At 41.6% G+C, this 17,275-nt stretch overlaps 1 protein-coding gene and 1 non-coding gene across 3 annotated transcripts in view; both read left to right on the top strand.

The window, feature by feature from the left end:
- Cwc22 (CWC22 spliceosome associated protein homolog) overlaps positions 1–6,097 on the top strand; it is a 44,660-nt gene extending 38,563 nt beyond the window's left edge. For both annotated transcript variants that reach the window (XM_040745682.1, XM_040745683.1), the window contains exons 17-20: positions 396–523; positions 1,624–1,725; positions 1,820–2,040; positions 5,275–6,097. In XM_040745682.1, the coding sequence (XP_040601616.1) occupies positions 396–523; positions 1,624–1,725; positions 1,820–2,040; positions 5,275–5,858 (1,035 nt within the window). In that variant the 3' untranslated portion in view covers positions 5,859–6,097. The remainder of the gene's footprint in view (positions 1–395; positions 524–1,623; positions 1,726–1,819; positions 2,041–5,274) is intronic.
- Positions 4,151–4,257, top strand: LOC121140634. Its single transcript, XR_005877552.1, has one exon. It is a non-coding gene; the product is annotated as a U6 spliceosomal RNA (small nuclear RNA).
- Positions 6,098–17,275: the final 11,178 nt, after the last annotated feature.

Genomic DNA, 17,275 nt, shown 5'->3' with positions numbered 1-17,275 from the left:
TATATATACGTACTTAACTAAACTATAGCTTAATGTTCTTGGTGGCATTTGCCTAGTCCCTTGTATGCACCACGTTCTGCAGAGGGAAGTTTGCGAGCAGTCTTTACTTTGGTGTTATATGCTCAAGACTGGATATCATCTCTGCTATAAAAAGCACCTTCCTCAAGAAAAATAACGATACTATTTCTGTACCATCTTAGCATTGGAAAGTTAATATAGCGAAGCAGTCTTCCACTTCGCCAAGAGATAATACATGTCAGCATAGGCAGGGTATCGAGATGTTGCTGGGAAATGAAAATTCCTAGTCATTTTGAGAGGACTTAATTGGTCAGTTACTTACTTGTTCTTGTCTTTAAAAACAAAAATATTTTCTTTTTCTCTCTTTGAATTTTCAGGTTCTTGAATGTATAAAGCTCAGTGAAGAAACCACAACATCATCTAGTAGAATTTTTGTCAAAATATTTTTCCAAGAACTGTGTGAATACATGGGTCTTCCTAAACTGAATGGGAGGTTAAAGGATGAGTAAGTTGACTATTAACAGTTAAGTTTAGTCGTCTTGTCTGTGGGAGTGCCCCATGTTAGCAGAGACGTGTCCCGGCACAGTGGAAAGCCCTCTGAGACTCTGGGTAACATCAGCATCATGCTGCATGTTACAGGGCACAGGACGACATGCACCTTTCGGGTCTGTTTTTAGGGCTGTTACATAACGCTGTTTATTCAGATTCCCCATCATCAGTATGATTGGCTTCTGTTCCATCCTATGAATGCCACACATTATCCCAGTATTTCATTTCTGTCTCGCTTTAACATTGCCGAAAGACCTGCATTGGGTCTGCAGGCTTTCTCTGACCTAGTCCTTCACTCTTTGGTTTCATATAATATGTACTTTATCAGGCTCAGCCCCTCCTCAGGAGTCTGCACTCTAGTCTCCTCAGTATCACTAAACGTGTAATGCTGCTGCTCTCTCTTGCTTCCTTATCACCTTGACTGCAGAAGCAGTGACCCTTCTTAGTCTGTCTTACAAATGCTTAGTCGTCTTCCCATAATTTACCCTTTTTTATGAAACATTCATTGGCCAACTCCTGGTCTTTCCCAGTATTCTTATATGATTTAGATTGCATACATATGCTAACGCTTTTAATTTTTTTCTGTGCATGTGCACAAAATATGTTTGTGCATATATCCATATACTTGAGTATATATACCATCTTTATACTCTGTGTGTATCCTAGTGTCTATATAAAAATTTCTAAATCTATATATAATTACAGAAATCCAATCTTAGGGCCAGTGAGATGTCTCAGTAGGTAAAGGACACCAAGTCTGAAATGAGTTGGATCCCAGACACACACATGGTGGAAGGAGAGAACTAACTCCGTCATGTTGACCTGTGTACACACACACACACACACACACACTAAACTGTAAAGAAATATTTTTATAAAGAAATGAACTTCAGTGAATTGTTCCTTGTTATGGATTATATTTAGGTAGTCAAAGTGTAAACGCATAAACCACTTTTTGATACTAAACTTACTAAATTAATATGTAGAAAATCTGGTAAGTGGTTATAGAAGTTTTCATTTTTCTCTTTTTTTCATTCATTGTTTTTTTCTTTTCAGAACTCTACAGCCATTCTTTGAAGGACTGTTACCTCGAGATAACCCACGGAATACCCGCTTTGCCATCAACTTTTTCACTTCCATAGGTCTCGGAGGGTTAACGTAAGGGTCATTTGCAGAGTTTTAGCTTTAGCTGACAAATTATCTTACAAGTACCTTAAAGGCAGAATGTAACAACAAATTGTTTTTCTTTTAGGGATGAACTGCGAGAGCATCTGAAAAATACACCCAAGGTCATCGTAGCACAGAAACCCGAAGCAGAGCAAAAGAAACCAGCCCTGACTTCCTCGTCTTCAGAGTCCTCCTCCTCAGAGTCAGATTCCTCAGAGTCTGAATCTGACAGCAATGAGAGCAGCTCAGACTCTTCCAGTGAAGGGAGCGACTCTTCATCCTCCAGCAGTCAGAGCTCGGCCTCAGGTATCCAGGCTCCTCCAGACTTTAGCCTGCTCATTTCTAACAACTACAGGGCTCTGAGTGTTTATAATGAGGGTAGTCTTAGTGTTCAGAATGAGGGCTGGTTTGGATTTTTCTCTCTTCCTGAGCTACTATGTTATAGTAACTCTTTTGTGATGTCCACCTGTAGACTAATGTAAGTATTCTGAGCATGCTTAGGGAGGCTGTTCTCAACTGTGGTTTTTGTGACATGTCACATAACCTCATCTAAAGTTGGGGAGCACCTGTGTGTACATTTCTTTTCAGTTATGTAGCTACAGATGGCATCACTGCAGTAGGATGTATGTATAATTGGTTTTAGTAAATACCACCAGTTTTCTCACTGATTATCCCAAGTTACACTCATACTGGCTGCATAATGACCATGCTTTTAATTTTAGCCATCCTAGTTAATATGCAATAATATTGCCTCATGTCTTTCATTTTAGTTCACAATTCCTTGATCACTAATGAAGTTGAGCATAACATTATTATTGGCCATTTAGATATTTCCTCTCTTGCTTCTCTGATGTCATGGTTACTTTTCCATTGCTGTTAAGAGTCACCATGACCAAGGCAGCTTATGAAGAAAAAGCTCATTGCGAGTCCATGACCACCATGATAGGGAGCATGACGCAGGCAGGCATGATGATACATCAATAGCTGAAAACATGTGTCTTATCTGCAAGCCTGTGGCAGAGGGCACCGTCAGTGACACACGTCCAACAAGGCCACATCTTCTAATCCTTCCCAACAGTTCTACTATCAAGGAACCAAGCATTCAAATGTATTAGTCTATGGGACCTTTCTCATTCAAACCACCAGATTGGGTATTTTGGATAGAATGTCATAGAAGTGGCCTCCTCTTAGTACATCTTATTATGGAACTCATAAATGCTGGCATGTTCTAATTGCACTAATATCAACTGCCATCACTGAATTGAGAAAGTATTTGTTGAATGTCTTCAAACAAATTCTTATTAAATCAATTATCTTGTAGAGATATCATTTAAGTCTGTCTCCAGCTTTCCCTCAGTCGTTTGGCAGCCATCTTTGGAGTATTCTCTGTGGTGTTTGCCTAATGTTTTTCTTTTTGGATTAGTAATTGAATTTCTATAAGAGAAAAACCTGTCCCCTTTCCTTCTGTATTTGCCCAGTCTTATCTTTATACCATGACCATATGCCTGTGTTGTTCTTCCCTTTTTAAAAGGTATTTTCATTATTGTGTGTGTGTGTGTGTGTGTGTGCACGTACACGCCTGCCACTTGCATGATGTGCACTTGTAGAGATTAGAGGGCAAGTTTCAGGAGTTGATTCTCCTGGTGTCTTGTGGAACCTGGGGGCAGAACGCAGGTCATCAGGCCTGTTGGCAATCTCTACCCACTGAACCATGTTGCCGGCCCGCCTTTCACTTTGATACTTCAGAGTGCTTTCAGTTGGCTCCTTTCTTTGCACACTCTCCCATCCTGTTCGAGTACTTCTCTCATTCCAGCATTGTACATTTTGTAAGTCTTTGGTGCCTTCCAACAGGCATCTCCAGGTCCTCTCAGTATGTGCCTTGTTCTCCTAGGCAAGGAGGATGTTCTACCAAAAGCCTCCTTCAGAGTTTCCGGCTGGTTCATGTTTTCTGAGAAGGTCCATGTGGTTTAACCCAAGATCTGCTCTGCTTTTTCATAGTAGAATATCTTGGTCTACCTGCGTAGCAGACTGTCTACATATCCTAATTTATTGTTGTATTTTAATGCCTGTTTCAGTGGCAGCAGCCTCCCTCTTCAACCTGAGGTTGGACGGCATATATTAGTGCTATGCCTCCCTGTCTTGTACTGCCTGACAACCAGCATCGTGGGGCTCTTCATGTTCTGTGTTCTTAGAGCAGAGTGCCTTTGCTCACAGGAACTTATATGTAAACTGTTCATTTAACAGCTCTTTGAATGTTATAGAGGACATTTCATGGTGGCCATTTTGAGGGCAGATGATAGCGCAGGATCAATTTTGCAGTAAGAAAGTTTGCGGATTCCAAGTTCATTTGCCTTGTCATAATTTCAGCAGAGAACTGTTTCAGAATTAAAGTATTAGAAAGCATAGGAGCAGTGGGGTGCTTGCTTCGGCAGCACATATACTAAAATTGGAACGATACAGAGAAGATTAGCATGGCCCCTGTGCAAGGATGACACGCAAATTCGTGAAGAAAGCATAGGAGCAGTGGGAACCAAGAAGCAGACATAACCAAAGGGGGCTGCATGTTGTTGCATGACTGAGGTGTTGTGTTGGCAGAGCCCTGACACTATACAGGGAGTCAGAGACATGGGCTTAGCACTGAGCAGATGGCTTCTGCTTGGGCAGCTGCAACCCGAGAAGGAAGTTCTCACTGGCAGACCAGCTCATACACTGTGTGCCAGCCATAGTCACTTAGCAGAAGAAAGAGGGGTTGGTACATGGACATTTGGATAGACTCAGGGCAAGAAGTGATTTCCTATTGTGTTGTCTTTCTGTGGTTATAGAAACTTATGAAATTTTTGTCATTTCAGTGTTTTTGATTTATGAATTCAAATAGTATTTTCCTTTATATTTGGGATTATATCAGTAACATGAAGTGTTTGAAGTCTCCTTAGCAGTTTTTGTTAGAGACCTCTTAGAGCCTGTAACTGTCATAGCCCAGCTGCTCTGAGAACACCTGTGGGAAGTGGTTTTGGGGTGGGTGACCATGTGTCTTGTCGATGTACCAGGGCTGCCTTCAGCTAAGTTTCATATGACAAGTTCTGTATGGGGTTGGACAATGTCTAGTGGCAATGTCTAGTCACTTGCTTTTTTTTTTAATGAAAGCTTCTATGAGAACTTGAAACTATAGTTGCTTAATGACTAATAATGACATATTACAAATTATTCATCTTTTAAAATAGTCTTTCTTCAGGCTTTTCATTCTGGCTTCAAATCCAGTTTACAAAAATAAGTGTTCTCCAGTATGTCGGTAAATGTTTTTGTTAGATTACTAACTTAGATTAACATTAAAACTAACGGTAGCCGGGAATTGGTGGCGCACGCCTTTAATCCCAGCACTTGGGAGGCAGAGGCAGGCGGATCTCTGTGAGTTCGAGGCCAGCCTGGTCTACAAAGTGAGTTCCAGGACAGTCTCCAAAACAATACAGAGAAAGCCTGTCTCGAAAAACCAAAAACAAAAAAAACAAACAAATAAAACTAACGGTAATTTTTTGCATGCAGCTAAAGATACAAGAAAGAAGAAACAAGGGAAGGCCAGAAGTGAAGAGGTGGAGAAAGTAGCCAGGGGCCAGCAGACTCGTGACAGGAGGCGAGAAGGAGGAAGGGACGAGCAAAGGCACCAGGACGGGAGGACTGACAGAGCCAGGTCTGACAGACACAGAGCTCAAAACTCACGAAATGCTGACTGGAGAGATCCCCTAGCAAAGTACACAGCGGACAGAAGCCTGGCTTCCCAAGAAAATAGTTACAGTAGAGTTGGGAATGGCCGAGGCCAAGACATGCACAGAGAGCTGGAAGACAAGCATGGTGAGCTAAAGAAGAAGCGGAGAGAAAGAAGAGATTCTTCTTCTGAAAATGAGAAACAAAGACCCCGAAATCAGGACAGTGAAAGCGGTAGAAGGAAAGATCGCTCCAAGTCACGGGAAAGGAGTAGAAAACACTCAGGTCATAAAAGCGATGATGACAGGTATCAGAATGGTGCTGAGAGACGGTGGGAAAAATCCACCAGATACTCTGAACATTCTAGAGAATCGAAGAGAAATCAGGACCGGAGGAGAGAAAAGTCTCCAACAAGACAAAAGTAATTCTAAAAACAACTGAACATGCCTTACATTCACTTGCAAAGTCTTTTTTTACATTGATGGATTTTTTTAGAGAACTCTTGTATAAAGTACCAGTTTGTATCTGTAAATTTTAAAGACGTTTTCTTTTTGACATGTTTTATAATTGATACATCTCAAGGTCTCTAAAATCATAAAGAAAATGGTCTCAACAGAGGGGTAAGTCTTATGTTTTGTGAATAAAAGAAACAAGTGCTCATTGAGTCATTGCTTTTTTTTAACATTTTTCTGTGTCTAATTATAAATTAGCATAATTATTAGTGGCTTTTATATATGCCCCAAAGCCAAAATAAAGAGAGATTTCCATTTTTTACAGTAGGGTATCTGTGACAAGTTCCCGCTCTTTAGGTTTCTCTCAGGTGTTTTTGGGGCGCTGAGTGCATCCTCCTCTTCGAAGAAGCCCTTGCTAGTGACCCTTGCAGCATTCCTAGTTCCATCTCTTCTGGAGCCTGCTGGGTAGAGTTCATGAATTCCCTGTGGTTAGTGCTTACCAATTTTAACATGTCAATAATGGGAGCTGATGTGTATTTAATTTGGATTAGTAAATCATTTAAAAAGCATAGCCATGAGGTACATGACTGCCTGCAAAGCATTTCCAGTTTATTACTTGAATTGGAAGGACTTGCTTCACTGTAACTTTCTCAGAATATGTAAGCACAGTAATTACTGTGGAAATAAAACATTCCCATAGGTGGGCAGGCAGGTCTCTCCCTCCACTTGCCCAATGTACATCTTGCACTTGTTTACCTTAAAGTACATAGGACCCATTTTAGCCAAAGTGTGGGTATTTAAGAGTGGACCACTGTTCTAATGTGGAGCTTCTGGTCATACACTGACTCAGAATGTCTCCCTGAGAAAAACGTCAATGGCCCCCACAGTATTCTTCACAAGGGGTAAATGAATATAGGTAGCAGGACATCAAGAGACTGCCTGTTTCACAAATCTGTAGCTGAGCAAATTGAATTCAAGGAGTATGTGAGCTTTCACTCTAAAGGAAATAGATACAGCCCACTTCCTTAACCTGGACACCACTCTGCAGTAGAGAGAAAACTGGGGAGGGAGAGGTGAATTTTATTTTACTTCATTTTAACCTTAATTCATAGCTTTTAAATACAAGAATGAGAAACTTTCTTTGGGTACTTTTGAAAGGTACTGAATCTGGGCGTAGTAACTCAAGCCGTTATCCGGCACCCAGAAGAACTGAAGACACTGTGCACACATTAGGTTTAGTTTCTCAGCTTCCTTGCCTGGAAGTTCTATTCCTCCACCCTTACTAACTTTGTCAGTCACCCTCTGCATTGTTATGTGAAATCTCTTCCTGAAACATGCTTGGACCACCGCCCACCCAGCTCACCTGGTTTCACACTGATATTCTCTAAAAGCCCATAGCAAAGCCTCTGTCTGCTGACTTGTTGGCACCTTGTCACTTTGTTTCCTAAGTTGTGTAACCTGGTCCTTAGAGCAGATAAAGAAACAATGGGCTAGTTTAACTTTTCAAAGCAACCCATTAAGAATGGGTTTTGTCTTTCAGAAGAGGAGACTTCAGTCCAAGAGGCCAATGAACTTGGCTTGTAGTTGTGGAGTGTCAGGACTAGGATTTATCCTAGTCCAGCTTCCTTCTGAAGCAGACTGAAGGTGGCCAAACCCTTGGGGAGGGAGTGTTGACCAGCAGCTCTTTCACCTTGCTGCATGAGCCCAGGCAAACCTCCTTTCTCTCCCTATTCTTCTGCAGGAGTCTTACAGCACTTGCTTTACAGAGTTCTAGCCATGAAATAATGCACAAAGTAAGCACTCAACCCTCTCCTTTCCTCATCACAAAGGAAGGAAGGACTTTAAAGAAAATTTGAGCGCTTTGACTGGCTTTTTATGTTTGCTTTCTTTTATCTCACCTAAAATATCACTTTACCTTTTCTTTTTCTTTTTAATGGTAAAGTAGCCATATAGAAAGGGAGGCTCCGGGAGTTTGGGTATGTCATGGGTATGATGAAAGTAATTTCCCATCATCTTTCTTGTATTTCTTATATTTTAAATCCATTAAGATTTTAAGATATATACATCTTTTCAGCTCAAAAAACCTGAATCTTCTGCCACATTGCAATGTTGCCAGAAAAAAACAAACTTATAATTACCAGTGAGTTTTAGAGAATATTATTTATTTTTGAGATTATAATTCATTTATATTACTCCTCTCTTCCCTTTCCTCCCTCCGACTCCTCTCATATTCCCCTCTTTGCTCTCTCTTTCAAAGCCATGACCTCTTTTTTCATGTTATCGTACATGTCTATACATTCAAATTTCTCAATATAATCTGCTCAGTTTGTGTAATGTTACTTGTATATGTTTTCAGAGATGACCATTTGGTATTGGATAACCAATGCTACACTCTTCCCTGGAAGACTGTATCTCCCACTCAGCATTCCTTATTTGCCTGTAGTTCTTTGTGTAGGGCTGAAGTCTTGTGGGCTTTTCCCATACACTTTGGCGCATCCATTGGTGTCCTTGTTCAGCTCTCATTATTCATGTTGCTGAGACTTCAGGGTGTAGCTTCTGACATTACTAATGGGCACTGCCTCACAGCAAACTCCCCCAGTGAATTTTTGATTCTTGACTTTAAAAATCTTATTTACATTGCTTTCATGACTAATAGTGTATCCCCTCTCATTTTATGGTGTTTATACCCTGAGAGTGTTCAGAACCCTGGAACTATTTTGCAGGCCATTGACCGTGAAGGGCAAACAGTGCTTGTGCACACAGATCAGCACTGGAGAAGCCAGGAAAGTTAAAGGCATCCTTCAAAGGAAGATGTTTAGCCTGCCCTTGCGGAATGCTGGGAATGGATGTAGTTTACAACCTCGTGATTCTTTGCTGTGTGATCAGCCAGGTTCTACCTGTATCTCCCGGAGTTTGTGTTTTACTTATCCCAGATCCTTTTTTCCTAAAACCGTGAGTGTTATTTCTAGGCCATGAAACTCATCCTTGTGAGAGATGTCAGTTTTAGTTTACAGCAGCCTAAGTGACTTCTGTTATCTCAGGGCCAGGCATTAGTTTACCTCAGTCATTCTCCCTAGACCCTTAGCTTGAACATTGTTTCTAAGTCTACAAGAACCCATCTTATGGTGGAAGCCATTCGTACTTTGCAAGGAGCTTCACTGTAAACATGCCTTTGCTGTGTTGTACTCACAGGGCAGTGTTAACTCTTACCAGAAAAACCCCTTTTTTCCCCCAAAATTGTGCTATGCTAAAAATGGCAAAAATCAATGAGCTGATGCCAGACTCCAACAAGTCTTGTCCCAGCGCTGGTCACTTAAATCAGGTGGATCCGAGTTTCATTCTCTCCTCACCTGGATGTTCTCCCTGTAGGCTGTAAAACCTCCAGGGCCTACCACAAGTTACCATGTTTTCCTTCCTAGGGGAGCATCCATCCAGACCTTTTACATCCTTTCCCTGTGTTCCACATACAATTTACAGACCGCTTCTTCAGCTATATGAACTTCAGCATCTGCTGACGGTGCTGAGGGAGGACACCTGAGGGCACAGTGAGACCTCTAGGAACATTCTCCTTAGTGCATATTTCACTTACATACTCCCAACTCTAATCAACTATTACCACACTGTCTACTTACTCTGACCTCTTTTGTCTCCTCAGCCTTGGATGTGATACAGCATTCTTCCACTCACAGCTCCCACATTGCCTTCCAGATGTCCTTGAAATTTTTTGAGCTTGTTGCATGCCCCATTAGAATGCACGTTTTTGAAGCCAGGCATATCTGCCTTTTATGTTTACTGAATATAAAGCAAGACATTCCTTCAGTCTCCTCTGCTGCCCCACTCTCAAGTCCATGCTTTGTGGGGAGCTGTTAAACTCCAGTCCACCACAGATCAGTTATACTCAGGTAAAGAGTGGGTACTCACATCTGCATGGCCACAGGGTGTGTATATCTGTCCAATGTGTGAAAGGGCAGGAGTCTGGTTAAAGCAGAAGTGATTGCTTTTAGGGGAAAGACAGCTTTCTACACACTAGCATTTACATCAATTGAACACTAGCAACTGGAAACTGCCTATTTAAATCCAACTGCGTTTTTAATCTCACCTTCACCCCTCTCTGGCCATAGACCTTTAGATGCTCCCTTTAACATCTGCCTTAAATTTTATGTCAGCACAACAGTACATCCTTGGAGGAGTAAGAAATCTCTGAAGCACACCTAGTGAGTGCTTGGCACAAAGAGCCCTGTATTGTCATTACTGTTACCGTTTTTTATTTTCATTAGAACGTCATTGTCATTAAAGATGACCTGCTACCACTCGACTAGAAATTTCTCTGACAAATACTTACATGGGCTAGGTAGATCACAGCAGTGGGACCAACCACACTAAATAGCAAATCCAGGCAGTGGGACTCGCTCTACTCCATCCAGTCCTGTATATTTGGAGGCTTGTCAGTGACTACATGTCCAGTGTTAAAGATAATTAAACAAGGGTTTTTATGTTGTTTCTGTTAAGATGAATTAACTGATTGTTTAACCCGTGTGTTATAAGATACAAAGACTGGGGAAATGGGGTTGAATCTACTGGATCAGTTTTCCTCCTGGAAATGAAATCTGTTGAATATTATGTTTGGGATGATTTGGGGGGTTTTATGAAGCACATTCTCTATTTGCTTAACTAGTGATCTCTCCCTAAAACTATGTTATGGTCTGTACACACTGTTGTGCAGCTATTCTAAATTGAAATAATGCCTCCTGGAGCAAAGACTGACTCAGCTAAAAAGTTCTAAGATCCAAAGGGCACTTCCATGAGGTTATATAAGCAGAAAAAAATAATTACTGGGGAGAATTTCTTCAGTGGAACCGCCTGCTTGTTGGGCAGGAAGCTACAGCAATTCAATATTCATGAGTCATCACCCATGCTAGAGTGAACTTTCCAGTGATGCAGCTGTCCTTGAGCTACCCATGCTCAGAGAAGTAACCCATGTTCCTTTAAGTAACCTCAGTATACTGGTTCACCAAGCTACACTTAGCTAGAAGCTTTTCTTTGGTCTGTGTTGTATAACACTGTAACTGGGCAAGTGTGAACAAGCATCTATCTCCACCTCTTACTGCCCCCCCCTTGCCCCACTGCCCCCCCCAACACACACACACACTCATATACCCCAGATAGGGAATCTACAACAGACCAAAATAAAGATACCAACCAAAATCCAACTTAATGAACCAGTGAGTTTATTGTGGTTATGTAAAGGAGCAGGAATGATCCAAACACAGCTGTATCACTGAAAGTACCCCAACATGGGTGGTACTTCACAAGGTGGAATCCTGGAGTTCACTGTACAAGTCATGGTAGCTGACAGGTCAGAGAGTCTCTTGTAAGCAACACAACTATCTCCTTTCCCTTCCAGGCAGCTCAGCTGGTCTCTCACCTATTCCCAGTAATCCTTTCTGCCTGTCTTTTGGGGGAGTGTTTCATGTAGGTCTTCAGTTTCAGGAAGTTTCTGAGTTGTTTACTTCCTGATTCTCAAGCACTCAAGCCTCTATTTCAATCTTGCTGGGTCTTAATGAACTTCCTTTAGAACTCTCTGAGTATTAACTAGCTTAAGAGAAAATTGCTACACAATAGTCTGGCGCAGGTTCCCTATCTGGGGTAATCAGACAATTCTTCAAGTCTTCCCCAGGAAATGTCACTCAACACATGGGAGCCCCTGTAAGGCCTGCACCGAGCAACTCCAATTCTCCCTGAGCAAATGATTCTGGTGAATCTAGCAACTGAAGAATTCACTGACTTGAAAGCATAGTTCCCAGGTTCCCCTGTGCCCTCTAACTAGTTCCGCAGTAAGGTGTGGTCTAACCTGGGCCAGCCAGGATCCCTCACAGTAGTTTTTCCATTTGGAGCCTGAAACACAGGGTCCTGTTTAAGGGTATGCAGGGCAAGATGGGAGTTCAGTGGAGGATCGTTGTCCAAACCCTGTGGAAAATACTAGTTTGCCATGGAAGATCAGTGTAGCTGGGAGGGAAGCAGGCACACTGGAAGGAGATCCCTGGATCGTTGAAGTCTGAATTGAATCACATCTGAAACTAGACTCCCCAGTTACACGAGTCAGTGAATTCTGTCTCTGCGTAAGCTGCTTTTCTTTTGTACCACACGCATTGAGAGACCCAGTTTAAAGTGAATTCCCGTTGACACACAGATCAGGATGACTTGGGTGGTGAGCAGAGCTGTCCCTTCCTGACTGTATTTTGCTCATACACTTCTCACTTCCTTTTGACCGCACGTGGGAGTGAGTATAGTGATGGCTATGAAAACACAGCAAAGACCTTTGGGTGTCTTTTTATTCCTGTGTGGAAACATCTAAATGAGTAATTTTACATGAGGATAATTGCCTTACTAGAACTATTTTTGTAAATTCCAGAGAACATCTTTTCTACACAATTCTTTTTGGGCTTTGAATTATGTACAGATACAAGAACTCAATTCACAAAACAAAACAAAACAAAACTGCTTTAATATTACCAGCAAGGAGGGTTAAGTATGTACTTTGAGAGCTTTAAGGCACATTGTGTTCACAAGTAATGTATTTCCCATCTACTATAATATGAGCTGCTGAGGAGTAAAGAAATGAGCATTTTCAGTATCTCACAGTAGAAATATCTGAAAAATCTCACTCCACACATGCATGTAGATATCCTTTCCTGAAACACAGGAAAGATGGGAAAAGTGAATGGGCCACCATTCCTCAAGTTGGAGAATACTTTTGCTCATGTTGTATCTTTGACAAATGATAAAGACTGGTAGTTATGGATAGTTATCATAGAGGGAAGGAGAGGAAGAGTATGCTTGTAGCTAAAGATATTGCCTAGAGTGCTACAGGTAACCAACCTTCTTCATAGCTGCCAACCTGGTGTGTGTCGCACCCCTAGGCCAAAGCAGGTATCAGCAAAGGCACAGAGACACTGAGGTGCAGACAGTGTTGAAAAAGAGTCATTAACTCCCACAGACAACTCTTGGAGGCTAGAAGTTCAATTATATATTTTTGTAAGCCCAGATTCAAATCTTAAACCCTGTGTAGATTTTCAGGAAAGCTTTCGTTGGAGGAAATAGCAGCAGAAGAAGAGTAGAATGGTTCTATTCATTGCTATGCAGAATGCTTCGATGGTTTTGAGTCTCTAAGTTCAGGGTCAACTACTATAAACTGACTTGTAGTTCACACAAAAAGTTTTCATGTTAGAGTGGGAGAAAGGATGAAGAATGCATTTACTGTAAAATGATGGATACTAAAGCTAAAATGCATACTAAAGTATGACAAAGAAGCCAGGCAGTGGTGGCACATGCTGTTAATCCCAGCACTTAGGAGGCAGGGACAGGCGAATCTGTGAGTTCAAGGCCAGCCTCATCTACATAGCAAGTTCTAGGATGACCAGGGATACACTGAGAAATCCTCTTTTGAACCCCCTAAAAGTACGACAAAGAAAATTGTATATGTAAGGGTGATCTGGATGTGATGTCTCCAAGGTTAACTCAAATGATCTGGATGCCTAGGCCTGTGTCCTCTCTCTCTTCCACTATCCCTTCTCCATTCCATCTTTATCCTTCCCAAAGCTTCAAGGTGGGCTGAAAATAACAGCTTTGCCTATTAGGGGAAGAATGTGTGTTCTTCAAGTTAGAGTGTGTGAGGAGGGCACTCCACTCAGAACCTCCAGACAAGCCTCTAGAAAACTGCTTGGCAGTAGCAGCCCTGATTCAGCAATCCTACTCTCAGATACATATTAAAAATGCACACACATGTGAACCAGAAGCCATATGCAAGAATGTTCAGAATATAACTATTCATACTAGTCAAAACATGAGAAACATCCCAAATTTATGCTGTATTCATGCAACGTGATTGTGTGCAGAAATGGATATAAGACCATATAGCTAAATTCAACAGCATGAATCTTCTAAAATCTATCTGTAAATCTTGAATAGAGAAGCCAAATTCCTATGATACCACTGCATAGGTTCCCTACATAAAAGTCCAAAATGACAAATTAGTCAAATAGTGATTATCTTTGGAGAGGGTAATGTTGGAGGAATGATAAACAGGAATACTGAGGCATTGATTGATAATGTTCCTTTCCCAGATGTAGGTTTAAGTTACATAGGTGTATTCATTTTGTATTAATTCTTTGGGCTTAAGATTTTTACACTTTCAATTCTCTAGCAAAAGCCAGGTAGAAGAGAGAAGTTTGTACAATTGCCTGTAGTAAACAATGTATGCATGCTTCCCAACTTGAATGCATCTGGAATCATTGCTTCTCACTAACCATAAACAAAAATGTGTTACAGGGACTCTCACAAATATCCTGCTTCCCTTCCGGGTTGCTTGCAGAAGTAAGTGTCTGAGTTCTACAACAGATAGACAAAAGATTCTTTGGAGAAATCGGAGATTCCTTATAAGACTCTGCTGTGAAATGGAAGTGGGCAGGTGCCTTTCTGTGATGGTTCTACTGAAAACACACTGATTTATAATCCAGGCAGTGTTAGGAGAGAAGAGTTGACAGTAACAAATACAGTGTAAAGCCTGCACTGAAGGGATAAACTCAGACCAAAGGATTTTCAGAATAGAGGAATGGTTTTCTAGAATGGGCCCATGTCAGGAACAAGACAATTTATGCAAAAACAAAAACCAAACAACAACAAAACCTAGTCTTCCCAATTTACTCAAAATTGATTAAGTTAACTTTTTTGATACTAAACTCTCTGTAAACTGGTCAGAGAGTCAATGAAGGCTGTGAACTCCAGGGCCAGGCTGAGTTTGGAGGTAGACAATTAGCAGCATGAAGAGTGGACTGGAAGTCAGAAGCTGGGGTAACAGAAAGCAGGATTAGAGACACTGGGAAGGGAGGGAATCTGTTTTTTTAACTTGTACTATACATAATCTCTTTGATAGTTACGGGGATTCTATTATATTGAAAGTAACTTCATCAAGAAAAGATTGAGGGCCTTTGAAAGCAAACACAAGTTAAAGCCTGGAGACATAAGTGATATGGACTTAGCTCAAGAATTTAATATCAGATAGGAGGCATAGGAGATAGTCTTATTTATTGAGATACGTACTGGTATTGTGGTTCTTGACCTCCACCTGAGGCACAGGATATAGACTGCCCCAGGAAACACTACCCCTACCCTGCCAATAGCAAACTCAGTAACGTTAAGTACATAGTTTCAGTTAAGCAGAAGAGAGCTGAGGATGCAAAAACTTTCATGAACTAAAACTCAGAAAGTAAGAGAACATCCTCAGCTGCTCCATCCTCAAGAACATCTGGAATCAGAGGAAGTTGCTGCAGAGCTAGTAAGAGGAAAAATGCCACGATTTTAGCATATTTTTAAAGACCAAATACAGGCTAGCATGGTGACTCAGAAACCCCGAATCCCTCATCCAGGAAGACAGTTGGCTTCCCTCAAATCTTTCCCACAGACCTTTATTGGAGAAAAGGACAAGACAATGAAGAACTATATCATTGGAACAAGGTCCCCAAGACAGTGGAAATGTTACACAAAGCAAATGGGGAATGAAAAATTCCTATGGCATGTACAATAGAAGAATGAACAATGAAGGAAACATATATGTGAAAAAGACAATAAATATCAGAAAAGCTAAAAATAAATATCTAGTAAACAACCTGTATTTCCAGTCTGAGCAGCTAAAATAGAGATGAGGATAGAGTCCTATTGCTAAAACCTCATGTGTTCCCCTCCTTCTAAGATCCCAGAGACAAATTAAGGTGTAATTCAACTAATATTCATCCGAAGAAACAGAAGTTTATGAGACTTACAAGAAATGGGATAGGGGATAGGGGCATGAGGAGACAAGACGTAAAAGCAGCTATATTGGAAGGTTTGTACCCAGAAGGGATGACTTTCCTGTGGCTATGTAGAAAGAGTTCCCCCTCATCCCTCTCCACCTATATACTCTATCACCCCCAGGGATCCTGAGACCACATTTAGTTAGAGCAGAATTGCATATAGCTAATTGTGCATAGAGGGTAGATACTCAGTTGAGTGTCCCATAACTACCCCTATCCCTTCAGTTCATTCCTCCCAAGAAGTAAGGTCAATAGGTAACAAGCCTGGCTGTAGTGATCTCTGGAAATCAAAACCACCTGGGACACCTGAAGATGATGGCAGTTTGGTTCAGAGAATAATTTTCCATGACAATACCTCTTCTTCTGCCTTTTTCAGGCTCTGTACATCTTCTTTCTAAAAGAAGGGTTCCTGAGCCTTGGGAGGGGATATGGTGGTTTGCATAGCAATGGCTCCCATAGGCTCATATATATGAATGCTTAGTTATCAGTGAGTGGCACCAGTAGAAAAGGATTGGGAAGTGTGGCTTTGTTGGAGGAACTGTGTCACTGGGAGTGGACTGTGAGGTTTAAAAAGCCCAGGCCAGGCCCACTGTCTCTCTTTTCTTCTGGCTGCAGATCCGGATGTAGAGCTCTCAACTACTTATCCAGCACCATGTCTGCCCAGTTACCACCATGCTTCCCTCAGTGAGGGTAATAGACTAAAGCTCTGAAACTGTAAGCCAGCCCCAGTTAAATGCTTCCTTTTATAAGAGTTGCCTTGGTCATGGTGCCTTGTCACAGCAATAGAACACTGACTAAGGCAGGGGAGCTGTCTGACTGTGCTCCCCCAATTTAAGTGAGGTGCAGAACCCTCAAGCTCTTTCAGCCTTCCTTTGTCTCAGGAACATGGTTGTTGGCAAGTCCTGGGGATATTTCTCCTAATACAAAACAAAAGTATGGAAAAGCGTAATTAAAGACAGAAAATGATCCAACTAGACACTGGCTGCAATAATAACCCATGATTATATACGCCAATGCTGGAAGCATTTCAGCTGGTACATCACTCACCCGACCAACAACAGCTGTGTCTCCAGTGGAGCCTAGGACTTCCCTAGTTACAAGTTTTTGTCTAAATTCCAGTACCAAATGTAACTTCCATCCCATGGAGTGGGCCTTAAGTCTAATTAGAGAGTTGTTACTCTTCACAACCATTTGTGCCGTCAGTGCACTAGCTGGTACCTCTTGCATGACGCATGTATGATCTACAGTTGAGCAGAATGCCCCTAGTAGCAAAGTTTGACACTACAGAAGCTAGCTCATAGAGAGAAGACCTTCACGCCTGTCTTAGCTTTAATTCTCCAAGTCCTACAACCAGTGTGATAAGCAATAAAATAAGTAAGATTCATTTGGGGAGTACAACCAACAACCATGGGCAACAACATTTATCTTTGTGAGGAGGGAGGTCTGTCCAGGGCTTCCTTTGGCTAACCCTAAGTGAGGTACTATCAACCTCTACCGCCACCCTTGCTCCCACCTCCAGTTCTAGGATTCTCAAATCAACAA

Source organism: Mesocricetus auratus, unplaced genomic scaffold (assembly GCF_017639785.1).
Source record: "Mesocricetus auratus isolate SY011 unplaced genomic scaffold, BCM_Maur_2.0 Super-Scaffold_100004, whole genome shotgun sequence".
NCBI classification, from domain to species: domain Eukaryota; kingdom Metazoa; phylum Chordata; class Mammalia; order Rodentia; family Cricetidae; genus Mesocricetus; species Mesocricetus auratus.
The sequence above is the reverse complement of the archived record's forward strand: the minus strand, read 5'-3'. Positions and strand labels throughout refer to the sequence as shown.